The sequence below is a fragment of the Lynx rufus genome, unplaced genomic scaffold (assembly GCF_022079265.1).
Source record: "Lynx rufus isolate CCGP_SWC_20201006 ecotype Redwood Valley unplaced genomic scaffold, mLynRuf1.p SCAF_1, whole genome shotgun sequence".
Lineage (NCBI taxonomy): Eukaryota > Metazoa > Chordata > Mammalia > Carnivora > Felidae > Lynx > Lynx rufus.
Window position 1 is genome coordinate 1,016,573 of NW_025814823.1, and position 19,917 is coordinate 1,036,489.

The 19,917-nt window shown below is 35.2% G+C and overlaps 1 protein-coding gene across 3 annotated transcripts in view; it reads left to right on the plus strand.

Moving 5' to 3' along the window:
* Positions 1 to 19,917, plus strand: part of LOC124510805 (zinc finger MYM-type protein 2) — a 102,565-nt gene that overhangs the window by 35,089 nt on the left and 47,559 nt on the right. For all 3 annotated transcript variants that reach the window (XM_047077463.1, XM_047077469.1, XM_047077478.1), the window contains 4 exons: positions 3,407 to 3,692; positions 5,216 to 5,381; positions 6,116 to 6,328; positions 19,436 to 19,507. In XM_047077463.1, coding sequence (XP_046933419.1) covers positions 3,407 to 3,692; positions 5,216 to 5,381; positions 6,116 to 6,328; positions 19,436 to 19,507 — 737 coding nt within the window. The remainder of the gene's footprint in view (positions 1 to 3,406; positions 3,693 to 5,215; positions 5,382 to 6,115; positions 6,329 to 19,435; positions 19,508 to 19,917) is intronic.

Here is a 19,917-nt window from a genome sequence, read left to right on the forward strand (position 1 = left end):
TTATGTTGTATTTTCTCATACCAATAACATTTATATACAAGTTTTAATGACTGCATAGTGGATATGGGTATATCATTCCCATATTTGGTGTTTACAGTTTCCCATATTTTGCTATTATAGATTTATGATGAACATCTTTGTTCAAATTTCTCATTATTTCTTTAGAGTATATTTCTAGAAATGAAGTTACAAGGCCAAACGATATCACTGTCCCTATCCTTCCAAAGACTTTTGGTTGAAAAAAAAAATCTATCTGGTTTATAATGACTTTGGAAGAAATGTTCCTTACTATTGAATTTGTAAAATATCTCATGCCTTCCAAGACTCTTTCCCTCTATGTGTGTATATGTATTTTCGTAGGCAAGTCTGGGTATGGGCATGTATCTGTGAGTTTGTATGAGCATTTTAAAGTTGTAGAAATATATTGTCATATTGCCGTCCAGAAAAGTCTTACAAACTTACACGTCAGCTGTCTATATGTTAGTTTCTTTCTCATTGTAACTTTCAGGCTCAAATAAAAGTTTAAGATGCTAATGCTCAAATTAATTTGAAAATAAGTATTTTGTCTTTATTGTAATTATAAATATTTTAAAAACATAAGAGTATGAGGAAGGAAATAATCTCACCATTGAGAGTAGTATATTTAATTGTAACCTGAGATCATAGTTTAGGTATTGTTTTGTAAACTCTTTCCTCCTACTACCCCTTTAAATACCTAACAAAACATCTTGAACTTTTGGCCATATCAAGTCCACATGTTTGATTTATTCTCTATTTAGCTTGGTTCCAGTTTTCACTATTTAAATAACTCTTAAGGATATTTTTATGCCTGTATCTTGAAATACTTATTTCTTTAGGGATATTGTTGAGTCAAAGGGGCATATCATTGTAAGAATTGTGTTTCTGGGGGTGCCTGGCTGGCTCAGTTGTATAGTGTGTTACTCTTGATCTTGGGGTTATTGGTTCGAGCCCCATTTTGGATGTAGAGATTACTTAAGAAAAATAAAAAATAAAAAATCTTAAAAAAAAAACCCAATTGTGTTCCTTTTTACTCAAGCTCTTATACAAGGGAATGTATACTACTTATCAGAAAAAAACTGAACAGATATACCTTTTTGCTCTTTTGTTTCTGAATTCGCTCTTGTTGTTAAATGTGCTGTTTTTATTAGTAATAGGGAGTTATAAAATCTTGGCTATTTATACTAGCTGTCAGACTAATTGTGATTTGGGCAAATTAAACTGCTGCCCCCTGATGTCCTTTGAATAAAATAGAAGGTTTAGACAAAACTTACCTTCCTAAAAATATTTTCATGTTGGAGGATGTGAAAATTTGGTAGCAGAAATATATAAGAACTGAAAAATAGATAAATGGAGACATATTATTTATACAGGGTCTAAAACTAAATTAGAAAAAAAAGTATGCCTTTTTTTTTCAAAATCAAGTTAATAGATGCCCTTAAATTTAACTCATTTCTTTAAGAATATGTTCAAGTGATAAACCTGCAAAATTGAGCATATGTTCAAATACGAGTTTTGATTGGAGGGCCTTCATAAGGTGGAATTTTCAATTAGTGACTACAGTTGGCTCTTAAAAACATAGTAAGGGTGAAGAGTGTCAACTTCCCCTCTCTCCCCACCCCCCATGCACTTGAAAAATCCATATATAATTTTTTGACTACTCCAAAACATAACTACGAGTAGCCTTCGGGTTTTGTTTTGTTTTGTTTTTAACTAGTAGTCTACTGTTGACTGGAAGCCTTACTGGTAACAGCATGTATTTTCTGTATGATATGTATTATATACTGTATTATAGTAAACTAAGCTAGAGAAAAGAATGTTATTAAGAAAATCATAAAAAAATACTTTTACAATACTGTAGTATAAAAAAATCTGCATGTAAGTGGACTCAGTTCAAACCCATGTTGTTCAAGAGCCAACTGTATATTCTTTGTAGTCATTAATGTTTGTATCTATTTATTAAAACTGGTCTATTACCCTGATCATAGCAGAATAACAGGATTCCAGAATGCACTGTTTATTCAGCATATGAAGTATAATTTTGTGGAGAGGGGTATTACGGACTAAGGTAAAATTTCAGTAGCAGTGTTATGTAGCCCCTTGAAATAATTATATTGATGGACTGGGTCGGAACCAGGAAATCTCCCTCTTCAAGGTTTTGAAAATAAAGAAGTTTTCCTGAGCTCTAGATAAATTTGTACTTCCTGTGGAAGGAAAGAGACCATTGTTTTTCATATAGAAGGGTAACTTTTTATGTATGGAAGTTGAAAATTTGGAATAACCTAGAAAAGAAAAAAATTACTAGAGACAGTAGTAGAATTTAGAAATGGTGGCCTGTAAAGTTTCAAAAGGAAAAAAGGTTATGGTATTGATAGTGTAGTGAGAGATCTGTGGAGCAGTAACTAGTGTAGTAAGTAGGAGACTTTCTGCTAAGTACCAGCTTAAGAGAGAAAAAATAAAGTGTGCACTCTACTGTTAATGTTGCACATATCTTTTAATTCTGTGCTATGCTGAAACCGTTTGCAGTGAGACCGTAATAATGATGTTGGATGAGTCACTATACGTTGGCTTATCATTTCTGTGTAACACTCTAATTTCTTTGGTATTATGTGGTCTATTTTGAGGCCATGGAACTAAACATGGGAAAAGCTGTTTTTATTTTTAAAAATGTTTATTTGAGAGAGAGAGAGCGTGCGCGCATGCGTGCAGGTATATGAGTGGGGAGAAGCAGAGAGAGATCGGGAGAGAGAATCCCAAGCAGGCTCCACGCTCAGTGCGGAGCCCTACGTGGGGCTCTGTCTCAGGATTGTGAGATCATGATCTGAGCTGAAATCAAGAGTTGGATGCTTAAGCAACTGAGCCACCCAGGCACCTTGGAAAAAGCTGTTTTTGAAAAGGTGTTTTGAATATAATCATATATACAGTTTAGCAGACCTGTATTATATTTGTCTAGTGTTTGGCCAAAATTTTATTATAACTTTCATTATCAACTTTTATGTTTATGTATGTGTTCCTTACTTAAAGGAATATTCTGTAAATTCTTGTTTAATCAATAATGGCTAATATTTTTTAATGCTTCCTCTATGCTACTTACTATGTTTTATTGCATGTATTATCTTATTTAATGTTACCATTCCTATGAGGTTGGTACCATTTCCAGTTTAGAGAAGAGTTAGGTACAGAGTTTAACTTTCCAGTTTAGTAGGTGGAGTCTAAATGTCAACTAGGCATTCTTAGTCCTTGGGTTTTTACCTCTCTGCTACATTGCTGCCTTATTAATGTCTTAAACTTGTACAGGATGGGAAGTTAAAACTGTTTCTTTGATAGAGATCCCAATGTGTATAAATACCTGTTTCATTTATTCTTCCTTGTGCATTTTGTTTTTAAGATTCTTGGATTTCCCAGTCAGCTTCATTTCCTCGTAATCAGAAACAACCAGGGGTGGATTCTTTATCACCAGTGGCCTCACTTCCTAAACAAATTTTCCAGCCTTCTACACAGCAACAACCCACTAAACCAGTTAAAGTCACTTGTGCAAACTGTAAAAAACCTTTACAGAAGGGACAGACGGCTTATCAACGAAAAGGATCAGCTCATCTCTTTTGTTCTACCACCTGCCTTTCTTCCTTCTCTCACAAGCCTGCTCCAAAGAAACTTTGTGTTATGTGTAAAAAGTAAGGTTTACCTCTCTCTCCTTCTTTTTTTTTTTTTTAAATGAAGTACAGTTGATACACAGCGTTACATTAGTTTCAGGTGTACAATATAGTGATTGGACAAGTCTCTTAAGTTATGCTGTGCTCACCACAAGTGTAGGTAAGGTTTACCTTTTAGCATAATTCCATGTGGTTGAATATTGGTGGTATATAATTTTAGGAAAATCCTGAGTCTTAGAGGCAAATTATGATGTTTGAAAAATTGGTAAGCTAGTTGTTTGAATCTTAAAGCAAAACTCAGATTTGCAGTGGCTTTGGAGGATTCCCTGCTACCACTGGGTGGCTGATGATTAAAAGGCTTCTTATTTGGATAGGGTTTGGGGTTGATTTAGATAACAGGCCCTTGTAATTAATTTTGGCTCTAATCTCCATTGAACTCCTTGAATTTGTCAAAATGCATGTTTATTTGCATTATTAATTATTAGAATTCTAGCCAGATAAAATTGTTTTGCAATTTATATCACATTAAAATAGGTCAAATTTTGTACTATCTTCATATTAAGATTATTTTAAATTGGCAAGTCTTTGGATTTTATGTTTTTATGTTAGTTTTGAACATTCAGTCATTACAATGCCCAGTGTTTTAAGACTCAAGTACCAGTTTTTGGATAGCTTTGGGGAGAGACAGTTCTTTCTTACATTATTTTTTAGGTCTTGCTTCACTAGTTAAAAATAGCGGAACATGGTATATTATGTGCACGGTCGAACCAGGTGGGCTTTCCTTCTGTGCCATCTCTTGGAGCGGCCCAAATTTGGGAAGATAGTTTAGATCTTAGAACTTCGGAAAGGTTCTCTGTACAAGTTTAATAAATGCAAGTATTGGAACGGTTACATAGTTTTTAGATTGCTTTACAGTAGTAGACTTTTACATACTGTAGTATAGGATCTTGAAATTCAGAATTTCATTAAAGGAAAACTTCACAGGTCATCACTTTTGTTTCCTACCATTTCGAATTGCATTACAGAGCTGTACAGAATGGTAGGTGGGGTCCTTTTGGGTTATGGCTATAGGGGTGTACCTAAATAAGTTCACATATCCTCTCTAGAATGTATGTCATATTTCTGTGACCTAGATCGTTCCAAGTTTTCTACTTACCTATGGGAAAGGAATTGACTAGGTGTTATAAGTTTGTATCTCAGGAAATTAGGCTTTGATGTTAAACTCCATATAAATAATAGCAACTGATTTTTTTTATTTTTATTTTTTAAAGTGTTTCCAATGTCTGAAAGCCTTGTTAAGGAGTTTGAAGATAAATTGGGTACTGACAAAGATTTAATAGTATGAAATCATTTTGGTTCCTTATCTTCTGTGTTCACATTTTATTGCCAAGAGTTTTTAAATAGTAAACGTGATTTAATGGATCTAAAAATGGTGTTTGATTCCCAGGGTAAAATATGCGGAAATTAGAAATGTTAATTATTACTCTTACATTTGATTTTTTTTTAAATACAAGTTGACTTTAAGCTGTTCACTTGCTTTTCAGAGATATAACTACGATGAAAGGAACTATTGTCGCTCAAGTGGATTCAAGCGAATCCTTCCAGGAATTCTGTAGTACATCTTGTTTGTCTCTCTATGAAGACAAACAGAATCCTACTAAAGGAGCTCTAAATAAATCAAGATGTACAATTTGTGGTAAACTAACAGAGGTTTGTATTTTTGTGCCTTCTCTCTTAGTTCTAACTAATGGGAATATTCTTAGCTTTATTTAATAGTTACGACGTCATCAGTATATAGTTCTTTAAAAGTGGAGATGTATATTCCATTATGTAATCCCTGTGGGAGAATGATTTAGGAAATTTTAAAATATAATACTTTTTCCCTGAGGGTTGGAGCATGTAGAGACAAAACCATAGTGTTTAAATATATAGACTTGACTCAAAACTACCATGCTTAAGAAAGAGAACAAATGGAGGAAATATTTTTAATAACTTAACATTATTCATATGGTATTAAAGTTTTTGCATTTGATTACATTAAAAGAAACCTGTGTATTATACATACCTCATCTGAATTATTTATAACATTGGTTTTCTCCCTACCTTTCTAGAGCAGTGTATTTTATTTATAGTTCCTTTTGGATTTGTCTAAAGATTTCCAGTCTCTTTGTTTTAGAAGTTTTATCCAAACTGGGTTGTTTCCTATCATTTTTAGATCTCTCTAGAGAGGTTCGTAGTGATGTCGCTAATGCTTGCCCCTCTGCCATAAGTGTATTTATTGTGTGTATAAAAATAAGTTCAAAGAATCGCGAACGGTACTTTGTCTTTCTTTTTCCCTAAATAAGCCTTCCACAGAAAAATTATTGAGGCATTTTCTATTGGAGCACCTTGTTATTTAGCTACTTGTGATACTCATTTATTTCTTAAATTTTGTTTGTTTTTAGATTCGCCATGAAGTTAGCTTTAAAAATATGACTCATAAGCTGTGCAGTGACCACTGCTTTAATAGATACAGAATGGCCAATGGTTTAATAATGAATTGCTGTGAACAGTGTGGAGAGTACCTGCCCAGCAAAGGTGCTGGAAATAATGTCCTGGTGATTGATGGTCAGCAGAAAAGATTTTGCTGTCAAAGCTGTGTCAGTGAATACAAACAGGTAACTCATGATCTAATCAAAATTGGCCATTCTTTTGAATATGTTTTAAATTGCTATAATAGCTTTATTTTAGCAGCATTTATTTATACTCTAGATTTATCCTGGAATCTCATTTAATTCCATTGTTATCTTCATCTCTTGGAGATAACATATCTCAAATGAATACTGATATATGTAAATTACTAGAAATTGTGATTTTACATATAATGGTAAATGCTAGCAGAATGATTACTCTTTTGAAATATTACATATGTATTTTTTGCTGGGGCGCCGGGGTAACTCAGTTGGTTAAGTGTCCGACTCTTGGTTTCGGCTCAGGTCATGATCTCACAGTTTGTGAATTTGAGCCCCGTGTAGGGCTTTGCTCTGGCTGTGCAGAGCCTGATTGGGATTTTCCCTCTCTCTCTGTCTCTCTCTCTCTCTCTCTCTCTCTCTCTCTCTCTCTCTCTCTCTGTCTCTCTCTCTCTCTCTCTCTGCTCCTCTCCTGTTCACATTGTCTCTCTTTCAAAATCAATAAACTAAAAAAAAAAAATATTTTTGGGGCGTTGGAGGAGAGGTGTTGCAAATATGATTTTTCAAAAAGCTTTGTTTAAGAAGATTATTTATATTTCAGTTTTAAGGTCTTTTGATGTAGTTTGTTTTTGAATATATTCAAAAGTAAAATGTACGTTAAAATATATGTTCAGAGAAAACCAGCTCCTGTTTCTATCTTCTTTTGGTTCCTACTTATCTTTTATAGGTATCAGTTTTTCAGTTTTTATTATTTTATAGTTTCTCTTCTTTATGAAGAATTAAGAAAGTATGTATGTCATTCATTCTTCGTTTCTCTTTTTCCTATACAAAAGGCAACATATTGTATGTACTACGCTGCCTCTTCAATGTTTCATTTCACAGCGTATCTTGGAAATCATTGTCTATCAATGATATATGGACTTTTCCTCTCTTCTGTTTTTTAATGGCTGTTCAAGTTAAATTTTCAGGAAAACTATGAGCTGGTTATTCAAAACATTAAAAATAAATTGTATAAACATAGATAAATTTCTAGGGCTGCCGTAACAAAATGCCAGACTAGAGGGCTCAAACAAATTTCTTTTGTCACAGTTCTGGAGTCTAGGAGTTCAAGTATCAACCTTTATGGGTTGGTTTCTGGTGAGTCTGCTCTTTGAGGATTGTAGATAGCCTCCTCTTTGTGGTTTCCTCACATGGTCTTTCCTCTTTACAAAAGGGTGGCGTAGGGAGGGGAGGGGAAGGGATCTCTGGTCTCTCTTCCTCTTCTCATAGGATCTTTGTGTCCTGTATGGTTAGGCTCGCAATCTTAGGACTTACTTAATATGATCGCATTGGGAGTAGGGCTTAAAGATACGAATTTTATGGTGCCTGGGTGGTTCAGTCAGTTAAGAATCGACCTTTGGCTCAAGTCATGATCTCATGGTTCCTGAATTCCAGTCCTGCACTGGGGAGCTAAAGCCCTGCTTCTCTCTGTCTGTCTGTCTCTCTGTCTCTCTCTCCATCCCTCCCCCCCCCCCTTGCTCACTTGTGCCCTCTCGTTCTTTAAAAAAAAAAAAGATGAATTTTGGGGGAACACAATTCAAACCTCAACAATATTGAAAATAAAAGAAGTACACAAAACCTATTACTTCCTAATTAGTTTAATGTATTTTAATATTATTTGTATTCTTAAGGTTATTTGTGTCTTATGTTTATACAATGGACATTTTACAAATAATGGTGTGCTTCTGTGTGTCTCTTTCCAGTTTCATGTTTGGTTTTATTTTGTAGCTGAAATTAGCCATAGTGGGAGTGTTTTCATGACAAATGTTGCCAATTATGGGGTCTCCCTTAATCTAAGAGCTAGTGGTTAACCATGTCCCAGACAGCACTGGGCTATATAATAGTTTATTTGATCACTTTGCTATTGGATGGTCTTCAGGTTATTTCTGGTACTTTGCTATTATAAATAGCAGGTGGTGAATAACCTGATGTATTTTCTCTGTATTCGTGGAGGTATGGTTTTAGGGTAGACTCTTAGAAGCTGGCTGCTTGCCAAAGGAGTGCATATGTTAGTTAGTTGGACATGTTAAATTCCCTTCTGTTGTAATTGTGCCAGTTTGTATCTCTCTTAGTAGTGTATGCTGAGTGCCTGTGTCTCCACTCCCTCTCCAACAGAGAGTATTAACACATAATTTTGATTGGGAAAGATGGTATGTTGATATAGTTTTAATTCATATTCCTTTTATTAGGAATGATGAGCACTTTTTCATATTTCAGAGCTACTTGTCTTTCCTTTTCTGTGAACTGTTTATTTTTTACACATTTTTTCTTTGGGTTTTGATCTTCTCCGTTTTTTCCATTAAATTGAACATTTATTTTAATGAGCAAAATGCATTTGTAGTTTGTTTACAAACAATTGCCCCTACCATGTTGCAAGTATTGTCCTAGTTGCTGGAAATAGTATAGTGGAAAGTAAACATAGATCCTCCTTTCATAGGATTTTCATTGAGGTGGCATACTTCAAATTCATTAGTGTAAGGATCAGACTAATTATAATCTTCCAAGACCTCCCTGTCATGTTTGATGTTGATGATTATGTTGCATTTATTATCTTCTGATACATGGAAGGTTTGGTTAAGAGTGCTAGCTTTAGTTAGTTGGCCTGTGTTAAAATCCTGGCCCCACCAGTCATCTATGTCCTGGGCAAATTATTTAACCTCCTTTGTGTCTTGCCTCATTTCACCATGTGTAAAGTTGTAGAAGTAGCAATCCCTGTCGCATAGTGTTATTAAAAAGTGAAATCTGAGCCTCCTTGATTTTTAAGATCCTCCTTCAAGAAACTGAACGTTACCAATTCAGCCCCTTTGTGTCCTCTCCCAGTGACTTTCCCCTTCTACCTCTTTAAAGATAACCACTGTCTTTGACTTCTAACATGGTTTGACTTTTTATAAAGTTTATTAAGTAATGATATCCTACCATGTTATAAATAACTGTGTTTGGATGCTTATAAAAATTTTTGCCGTGTAAAATTTTTATTTTTTTAATTTGGTTTTAAGAATCTTTTTTTAAAGTTTATTTATTTGAGAGAGATAGAGAGTGAGCAGGGAGGGGCAGAGTGAGAGGGAGAGAGAAAATCCCAAGCAGGCCCCACTCATCCTGGTGCCCCAGCTTGGGGCTCAATCTCAACGATTGTGAGATCATGACCTGAGCCACCCAGACACCCGTAATGTAAAATTTTTAATTATTTTCAAATTTAACAGTTTTTTTTCTTTTTATTGTTTCTGGATTTTGTTTCACATACTTTCCTTACTCCCAGACTATAAAGGAATGCTTTTCTTATTTCCTTTCTAATGTTTGCAAGCCTTCATTTTAATATTTAAATCTTTAATGCATGTAAGGGAGTTTATTCTGGTATATTGTTAAATTATGGGTCAAATATTTTTTCCATCCAAATGACTGTCATTGAGAATCAGCATCTTTATGTCAAAATATCCCATTATAGAACAAGGGATTTCATTCTGTTAGATCAGTTCTTATTAAACTTATTCAAAAATACTTTATCTTTTTGTTACTATTTTAAATGAGGTTTTCTCTTCCATTATTGTGTGTGTATATGTATATGTACATATATGTAGGTACATATATGTATGCCTACATATATTTTTAAATTGATTTTAAATAGCTGCTGTCTAACTAAATCATCATTATTGGTTGATTTTCTTGGATTTTTGACTAAGTCATCATATCATCTGCAAGTAGAGAAAGTTTAGATCTTCCTTTACATTTCTTATTCCCATTATTATTTTGTCTTGCATAATGGCTTTCCTAATAACTCCAGTAGAGTTATAAAGAGTGGAAGTATCTTTTTGTTTTTCCAGTGGGAATGCCTTTGGTATTTCCTCATTAAATTATTTGGCTTTAGGGTTGAGGTCAATATATATTAAATATATTAAAGAAGTACCCATTGATTTTTGTTTTATTAAGTATTTCACCGAAAATGAATGTTGAGTTTTGAAGGTTTTCAGTGTCTATGGAAGTGTTATGTGATTTCTTCCCTCCTTTAAATCTATTAATATGTGACTTTTTGTAATGAATTTCCTAAACCATGTAACCATTCTTGCATTGCTAGAATAAACCATACCAGGTCATTGTTATATTTTAAATGTTTAGTTGGAACTGTTAATATTTTATTTAGTATTTTCCCATTAGTATTCATAAGTGACATCATGTTTAATTTTTGGGGGGATGCATTCTTTAAGATATCAATAGGATATTTATTTTAAAAAATGCTTGAGTAAAATTCAAATCCATACATGCTTAAAACAATAAAAATGAAAATAAATGAATTAAATATTCAACTCAAAAAGTTGTAAAAAGAACAAACTAAAAGGAGAAGAAAGAAATAAAGGTAAAAGTAGAAATTAATGAGTTAAGAACTAAAAACAGTACCAAAATAATTCAGAATACTGCTTCTATGATAAATCAGGTCTGTGAAAAACTAGACCCACTGATCATCAATCTAATCAGGAAAAGAGGCTTAAAAAATGGGTAAATTCACAAAAATAAGTGACAAGGTAGACTGAAGCATCAAAACAGAGGAAGTTGAAGAAAATCAATCATAAGGGACTACTTTGTGTGCAGCTTTATATAAAAATACTGACAACCCAGACTGAGTAATTTTCTGTGAAAATAATTTTTGTGTGTGAAAATCTAATTTACCTAAATTGACTGCAGATGATACAGTAAAGCAGAGAATCTCCCTAGAAGAAATAGAGATAGTTATCAGTGAACTAACCCACAAGGAGAAACAGACTCAGATGGTTTCATAGGAAAATTCCATCAGATTTAAACTAGGTAATCTGAGTGCTATTTTAAATCATTCCAGAGCATAAAAAAGGTGTAAAATAACTTGAAATTTTTTTAAAATTGTGATAAATATATATATAACCGAATTTCCAATTGTTCTGAAACATTTTTAAGTATTCAGTTTAGTGGCATTAATTGCATTCATAATGTGCAACCGTTGCCTCTATTTTCAAAACTTTGCAATGACCCAAACAGAAACTGACAAGCCCTGGTAATCTCTAATCTTCTTTGTGTCTTTATGAATTTGCCTATTCTAGATATTTCATATACTTGAAATCATACATTACTTTGTCCTTTTGTGTCTGGTTTATTTCACTTAAACATTTGTTTTTTATTATAATCATTTCAGTAGGTGTGGGGTGGTATCTCTGGTTCTCATTTGTATTTCTGTGATTACTAATGCTGTAGAGCATATTTCCATGTGCTTATGGACAATTTGTGTATCTTTGAAAGTATTGAAGTCCTTTTGCCCGTTTTGATTGAATTGCATTGTTTTTTCCTTTTATTTTTCAATTGTAGTAGTTTTTTATATGTTCTGAATATTAATCCCTTATTTGACATATGGTTGCAGATGTCGTCTCCTGTGTGTTGCCTTTCTGCTTTTTTGATAATGTCATCTAAATGTACAAAAATTTTGATACTAATAAAGTCCAGTTAACCTCTTTTTTCTTTGTTGATTATGTTTTTGGTCCATACCTAAGAATTTGTTTGCAAAATCAAAAGTTAAGATGGTTTATCCCTATGTTTTCTTCAAGACGTTTATGGTTTTAACTTATGTTTAGGTCTTTGGTCCATTTTGAATTAATTTTTGTTTAGGATATGAGACAGGCATCCAGCTCCTTTCTTTTGTATGTGGAAATCCAGTTGTCCCAGCAGCATCATCTGTTGAAAAGAGTATTGTTTCTCCCATGGAATGGACTTACTATACTTGTGAAATACTAATTGGCCATAGATGAGTAGGTTTATTTCTGGACTCTCATTGGATATTCCATTCATCTACGTGTCTGTTCTTACGCAAGAACCACACTATTATGATAACTGTGTAGTAAGTTTTGAAATTAGGAAACGAGTCTTCCAACTTTGTTGTTCTTTAGAGATTGTTTGGATATTCTAGACTCATTGCAATGTTATGTGAATTGGAGGATTAGCTTTTCCATTTCTCCAGAAAAGGCTATTAGAATTTTGATAGTGATTGCATTGAACCTGTAGATTGCTTTGGGTACTATTGACATTTCAACAGTGTTAAATCTTCCTGGCTGTGGATATGGGTTGTCTTCCTATTTATTTAGACCTTTCAAAATTTCTCTTAGCAGTTTTTTCATAGTTTTCAGTGTACAAGTCTTCCATTTTCTTGGGTATATTTATTTCTAGGCATTTTATTTATTTTTTTTTTTAATTTTTTTTTTAATGTTTATTTATTTTTGAGACAGGGAGAGACAGCATGAACGGGGGAGGGTCAGAGAGAGAGGGAGACACAGAATCCGAAACAGGCTCCAGGCTCTGAGCTGTCAGCACAAAGCCTGACGCGGGGCTCGAACTCACGGACCGCGAGATCATGACCCGACGCTCAACCGACCGAGCCACCCAGGCGCCCCTAGGCATTTTATTTTTAACACAGTTGTTAATGTAATTGCTTTATTAACTTCCCTTTCAGATTGTACATTGCTAGTGTTTAGAAATACAAGTGATATTTAAGTGTTGATCTTGTACCCTGCAACTTTGTTGAATTTGTTTTTTAGCTCTAGTAGCTTTATTGTGGATCCCGTGGAATTTTTCCCATCTAATTATGTCATGTGCAAATAGCAGTAGTTTTACCTCTTTGTTTCTAATTTGGTTGCCTTTTATTTCTTTTTCCTAAATGTTTTGGCTAGAACTTTCACTATTTTATTGACTAGAAGAAGTGACGAAATTGAGCATCCTTGTTTTGCTTCTAATCTTGGAAGAAAAGCCATCTATCTTTGACCATTGAGTCTGATGCTAGTTGTGGGTTGTTCATACATGGCATTTATTATGTCGCAGTACTTTTCTAATATTCTTAGTTTCTTGAGTGTTTTAGTCATAAAAATATGTTGGATTTTGTCAAACTTCTTTTTTAAAATTTTTTTTTTTTTTTTCAACGTTTATTTATTTTTGGGACAGAGAGAGACAGAGCATGAACGGGGGAGGGACAGAGCGAGGGAGACACAGAATCGGAAACAGGCTCCAGGCTCTGAGCCATCAGCCCAGAGCCTGATGCGGGGCTCGAACTCACGGACCGTGAGATCGTGACCCGGCTGAAGTCGGACGCCCAACCGACTGCGCCACCCAGGCGCCCCGGATTTTGTCAAACTTCTTTACCATTTGATTATCATGTGGTTTTTTTACCTTCATTATATTCATGTGGTTTATTACATTCATTATTTTACGTTGAACCACTCTTTGCATTACTAAGATAAACCCCACTTGACTGTGTTGTATAATACTTTCAGTATGCTGCTGAATTTGCTTAACGTTTAACCTCTTAAATTTATATCTAATTTAAGCTGGTAACAACTTAATTGGCATTTAAGAACTCTGCTCCTGTAGGGGCTTCTGGGTGGCACAATTAAGTGTCTGACACTTGGTTTCATCTCAGGTCATGATCTTGCAGTTTGTGAGTTTAAGCCCCACGTTGGGCTCTGAGCTGCCAGTGTGGAGCCTGCTTGGGATTCTCTTCCTCTCTCCTTCCCTCCGCCCACCCCCCTTTCTCATAAACTTAAAAAAAAAAAAAAAAAAAAAAGAACTCTGCTCCTGCTCCTGAATAGCTCCAGCCCCATTTATGTTACAATAAATTACATCTTAAACATTGTTTGCACAATAACAGGTTTACAATTATGTTTTGTACATTTGTCCTTAAAATCATGTAGGAAGAAAAGGGGGCACCTGGGTGGCGCAGTCGGTTAAGCGTCCGACTTCAGCCAGGTCACGATCTCGCGGTCCGGGAGTTCGAGCCCCGCGTCAGGCTCTGGGCTGATGGCTCGGAGCCTGGAGCCTGTTTCCGATTCTGTGTCTCCCTCTCTCTCTGCCCCTCCCCTGTTCATGCTCTGTCTCTCTCTGTCCCAAAAATAAATAAACGTTGAAAAAAAAATTTAAAAAAAAATCATGTAGGAAGTAAAAAGTGGATTTATAAGCTAAAGTACTCCAGTACTACGTTTTATATTTGCCCATGTAGTTATTTATTTTTTTTAACGTTTATTTATTTTTGAGACAGAGAGAGACAGCATGAACGGGGGAGAGTCAGAGAGAGGGAGACACAGAATCTGAAACAGGCTCCAGGCTCCGAGCTGTCAGCACAGAGCCCGACGCCGGGCTCGAACTCACAGACCGCGAGATTATGACCTGAGCCAAAGTCGGCCGCTCAACTGACTGAGCTACCCAGGCGCCCCTGCTAAAGAGTCTTATTTGTTCACTCTGTTACTGTCTAGTTTCCTTTCCATTTCAGCCTAAATCTTTGACCGTCTTTAACAATTCTTTAGAGTAGGTCTGGTGGTAACAAATTCCCACAGTTTTTTATTTGATATGTCTTTATTTGTCCTTCATGTTTGGATAACAGTTTTGCCGGGTATAATATTTTTGTTTGAAAGTTTTTTTTCTTTCAGCATTTTATATATGTCCTCTCATTGCCTTTGGCTTCCATGGTCTCTGATGAGAAATTGGTGGAAAATCTTACTGAGGTTTCTTTGTACTTGATAAGTAGCTTGTCTCTTGCTACTGAAGATTCTCTGTGTCTTTCAACAGTTTGATTATAATTTGTACTGTTGTGTGTCTTTTTGAGTTTATCCTACTTATAATTTGTTGTGCTTTTCAGGTTTGTGGATTTCTTTACGATCATCAAATTTATGAAGTTTTCAGCCATTGTTAAAATAAAAATTTGCTTGTTCTCTCTATTCTTTTAGAGCTGTCATAATGTACATGTTGGTCTGCTTAATTTGTCCTATAGGTTCTTTAGACTTTGTTCACTTTTTTTTTTTTTTTTTCATTTTCTTTCTGTTCTTTAGACTATATTTAATTTCAGTTTTGGCCTTAGTACTGCTGGTGAAAGTTTGACTCTGCTAGTTCTCATCTTGACGGGTAGGTGACAAAAGTACCTTGTTACTTTCTGATAGGTTAAGAAGTTCAGGCTCCCTACTTGACCTTTTCTTATGTCACCCTAGCTGGGTTGCTGGCGTGGGGTACCTCATTATAGCTAGGCAAAGGTGGAGTCTAGGCTTTCTACTTGTCCTTTCTAGTGTGGGTGGGGTTGGTGCCACATTGCTCCTGTGGTGTTTGGATTGAGTGGAGGGGTCTGTTGACTGAAAGTTTTCTGTCCTTCTAGGTTGTAATTCCAGTTGTATTTCTCCTGTAGCTGTGTCGTTTCTGTTGCTGGTTTTAAGATTTTTTTCCTTTGTTTTTATTTTTATCCAAATTTTAATATTATTTAAAATTTTTCAGAAATTTGACTCTGATATATTGTGATTCCTTCAGTTTATCCTTCCTGGGGTTTGCTCAGCTTCTATCTGTAGGCTTATATCTTCTGCCTAGTTTGCAGTGTTTTCAGACATTTTTTTGAGAACTTTTTCAGCCTTATCCTCTTTTTCCTCTCCTTCCAGGACGCTAGTGATATGAAAGTTAAATATTTGTTACAGTCTTACAGATCCCTGAGGCTCTGTTCGTTTTTATTTTTTCCATCCAAGCCTGTTTTCTTTCTATTCAGATTGGATAATTTCTGTATTTTCCTTCACTGCTTCTTTCCTCTGTCTTTGTTCTGCTATTTGTTGTTTTTTTCTTGTTGTTTACTAATAATTTTTTTTAGAATGGTTTTAGTGTTATAGAAAAATTAAGAAGATAGTACAGTGTTCTCATGGTAAGGTCTTCTGTTGACACCTTAAATTAGTAAGATAATATTTGTTACATTTACTGAACTGGCATTATGGAAAGTCCATAGTTTATTTGGATTTCCTTCACTTAAAAAAAAAAAAAGTTTATTTATTTTTGAGAGAGACAGAGTATGAGCAGGGGAGGGGCAGAGAGAGAGGGAGACAGAATCTTGAAGCAAGCTCCAGGCTCTGAGCTGTTAGCACAGAGCCCAATGCAGGGCTTGAACTCATGGACCGTGAGATCATGAACTGAGCTGAAGTCGGATGCTTAACTGGCCCACCCATCCAGGTGCCCATGGATTTCCTTAACTTTTATATAATGTCTTTTTTCTGTTCTAGGATCGTATCTAGAATACCACATTATACTCAGTAATCATGAAACCTTAGGGTAGTCTTGGTTGTGACATTTTCTCATAGTTTTGTTTTTAATGGCCTTAACAGTTTTTAGGATTTAGGTATATTGTAAAATGCCTTTCTGTTGGAATTTGATGTTTTCTCATCATTAGATTGTAGCTGTAGGTTTTTAGGAGGAATGTCACAGATGTGTTTACCTTTTACAGTTTTGACGTTTTCAGCATATCATAAGGGTACTCCTATCAACATGATTTAAAATGACTGCTGAAGTTGATGTTTATCACCTTGCTGCAGTAGCATTTGTCAGGATTCTCCGTTGTAAAGCCCGCCTCCTCCCATTTCCATGTTGTATTCTTGAAAATGAAGTCACTGTCTCCTTTAGGGTGGAGTATACAGTTACTAGGGCTTTTTCTGCATAAGAGATTTGTCTTTTCTCTTACATTTATTACTTCATTCAGTCATTTATTAATATCAGTAGGGACTCCTGGATCACATGGCAACAAAAGGCAAAAGAAAAACAATTCAGTTTCTTTACAGTTTACAGCTCATTGACAAGTCCTGAGACAGGCAGAGTGACCTTCCTCTAGGAATTCAACTGACTCAATATTAATACTTTAGCTTAACATTAGCCTGCCTCCAGGATCCTAGAAGTCTCCTTTAACATGTAAAAATTCCTTTGGAAGCTTCCTTTTATCTCTACCCCCAAGATGTATGTTAGTAATCATCCTCCAAGCTTATGTCTCCATGATATTTATCTGAAAGGTCTCCTGACTAAGGTTTTACTAGACCATAGTAAATGACCTTTTCCTAACAACAGCTGGCTACTAGCCCCTCAAGGTTCCAGAAACCTTGCTTCCAAACTTAGAGTCTTATGCTATCCCTAACTCCCTCCCAGCTTGAAGGTGTATAATCAGCCACTCCTCACAACCCCAGTGCAGCTCTTTCTGCCCTCGGGTCCTATCCCTGTGCTTTAATAAAACCAACTTTATAGGGGTGCTTGGGCGGCTCAGTTGGTTAAGCATCCGAACTCTTGATTTTGGCTCAGGTCATGATCTCGTGGTTTGTGAAATTGAGCCCTGTTTCAGGCTCTATGCTGACAGAGCGTAGTCTGCTTGGGATTCTTCTCTCCCTCTGTCTTTACTGTTCCCTGTTCCTGCTCTTGCTTTCTCTCTCTCTCTCAAAATAAATAAACATTAAAAAAACAAACAAACAGAAACACCCCTTTTGCACCAAAGACACCTCAAGAATTCTTTCTTGACTGTTTGCTGCTAAACCCCAACGTTATCACATCAATGGGTATTTTATAATTTGGGGCTATAATAAAATACAGGTTTCTTTTGTTAATCAAAATTTTCTAGCTTTGGCCATTGGGAGCATTTTCACTTGATTCCTGTGTTCTTTTGACATATCTTATATATCCATTGATTTTTAAAATGTCTGTTAATAGTTTTTTTCGGTCTAGAATTTCCATTTGGTTCTTTATATCTTCTTTTCTTCTCTTTTGATGAGAATTTCTATTTTTCATTGCTAAATATTTTTATTCTTTATTGAAGCATTTTTATCATGGCTGTTGGGGCACCTTGGTGGCTCAGTGGGTTGAGTGTCTGACTCCTGATTTCAGCTGATTTCCTGATTTCCTGATCTTGTGGTTCATATGATCAAGCCCTGCATTGGCCTCTGTGCTGACAGCACTGAATCTGCTTGAGATTCTCCCTCTCTCTCTCAAAATAAATGTTTAAAAAATCTTTGTCATATAATTCTAACATTTCTGTTCTTTCTATGTTAGCATCTACTAATTATCCTTTTCCATTTAAATTGTTGTTTTTGTGGTTTTTGGTAGGATTCATGATTGATTGATCGATCGATTGATTGATTTTGTTAGAAGCCTGGAAATTCGGGGTATTATGTTGTTATATTCTGGATCTTATTTAAACCTTCTGCTTTAGCTGGCTTTATTTGACACTGCTGTGGCAGGAGTATGAAGGCCTCAGTATTGCCAGGTGCAGGTAGAAATCCAGGCTCTCCACTTGGCCTCTGTTGACACCCATGAGGTGGGAAGAGCTCCTTGTTACCTTGGAGAGGAGGGTAGGAGTTCTGGTTCCCCTCTGGGCTTTGACGGATCCATCCTAACTGGGAGGAGTAGGAATATCTTCTCACTGCTCTTCACCTAGCCTCTATTGACACCAAATGATCCTATTCTAGTGGGTATAGAAAATACTCTTTATACTGTCGTTAAATAAAATAAAAATTATTTTAAAAATGTTTCATCTTTCATTCTATAAAATATCATTTTCATGTTTAATTCATATATTGCATGTTGATAATTTACAAGTAAGCAAATGGAAATCCATGCATACCGTGTTACTTGATAAAAGGACACAGACATTTTTGGAGAGCCCTACACATGATGCTGTAGTGAATGTCTCTTCCTATAGCCTGGGGAAACTGAAATTGAGTGGTGATCTTATCCTTGCCTTCCCCTCCCCTTTTGACCTTTGTCTCTAACATTTTAACTTGGCTACCATTGTTGTTTATGCCCCCCTTGGTGAATTAGTTTCTGGAATATACTGATACAGGTAATTAATAATTTAGATCCTGGCAACGGAGATTGTATGATACTTACCACTTCCAGTATTTTATTTTCCATTTTCTTGCATAGTATTTTGATTTTAATGGAAAGCAGGATGCTTTTCTGCAAGGAATAAAGGTGTAAATTCGTATGTGCTGTAAGCTGTCACGTGTTCTGAAAAGAGTTTCCAAAACAACCCATTTGCCGATAATGAAAACTGTAACTACATACTTTCCAAATCACTTCATTTAGAATGCTTTGAGGTACCAGAGGCTGTAATGAGATCTTACAATACATTGTCGCCTAAGAGAAATAAGTAATTTTTCTTTTTGGCTATGTCAGAATAGAGGCAAGTCAAGTCTAAGAGTCTGTCGATAATTTGTTACCTGTTGTTGTATTATTTTATTATCAAATGAGGTTTTTTTCCTATAAAGTCTTAAAATCTTTTTTCAGGTAGGTAGCCATCCAAGCTTCCTGAAGGAGGTTCGAGATCACATGCAGGACTCTTTCTTAATGCAGCCTGAGGTAAGCAGGAATGTGTCTCTGGTTAAGCCCTTGAGAATTCCCTATACTGCTTTACTGTCTTTATTACGTATCTGAAAAATCACGGGCATTTTAAAGTATTATGTTAAAATTTATGAACTTAAAATATGTCAGATGATGATTGTTTTCTTATGTTATTCCAGGCAAACTTTATTTCACTAAACTTTACATGTATTTTCTTGTGGTATGCTTGTTTGCTTTTAGGTATTTGTTATGAAAAATTATTTCCAGATAAAATTTAGGCACAGTACCTTGTCTACAATAGGCACTTAAATTTAAGGTATAAAAGGCCCTTTTGTGCCTACTTCAAAGGTATTACAAACCCTTTATTTCATAAAAATTTCCAAATTCATATTCCTTAATCCAGATGAATAAGTTGGTTTATAAATTAA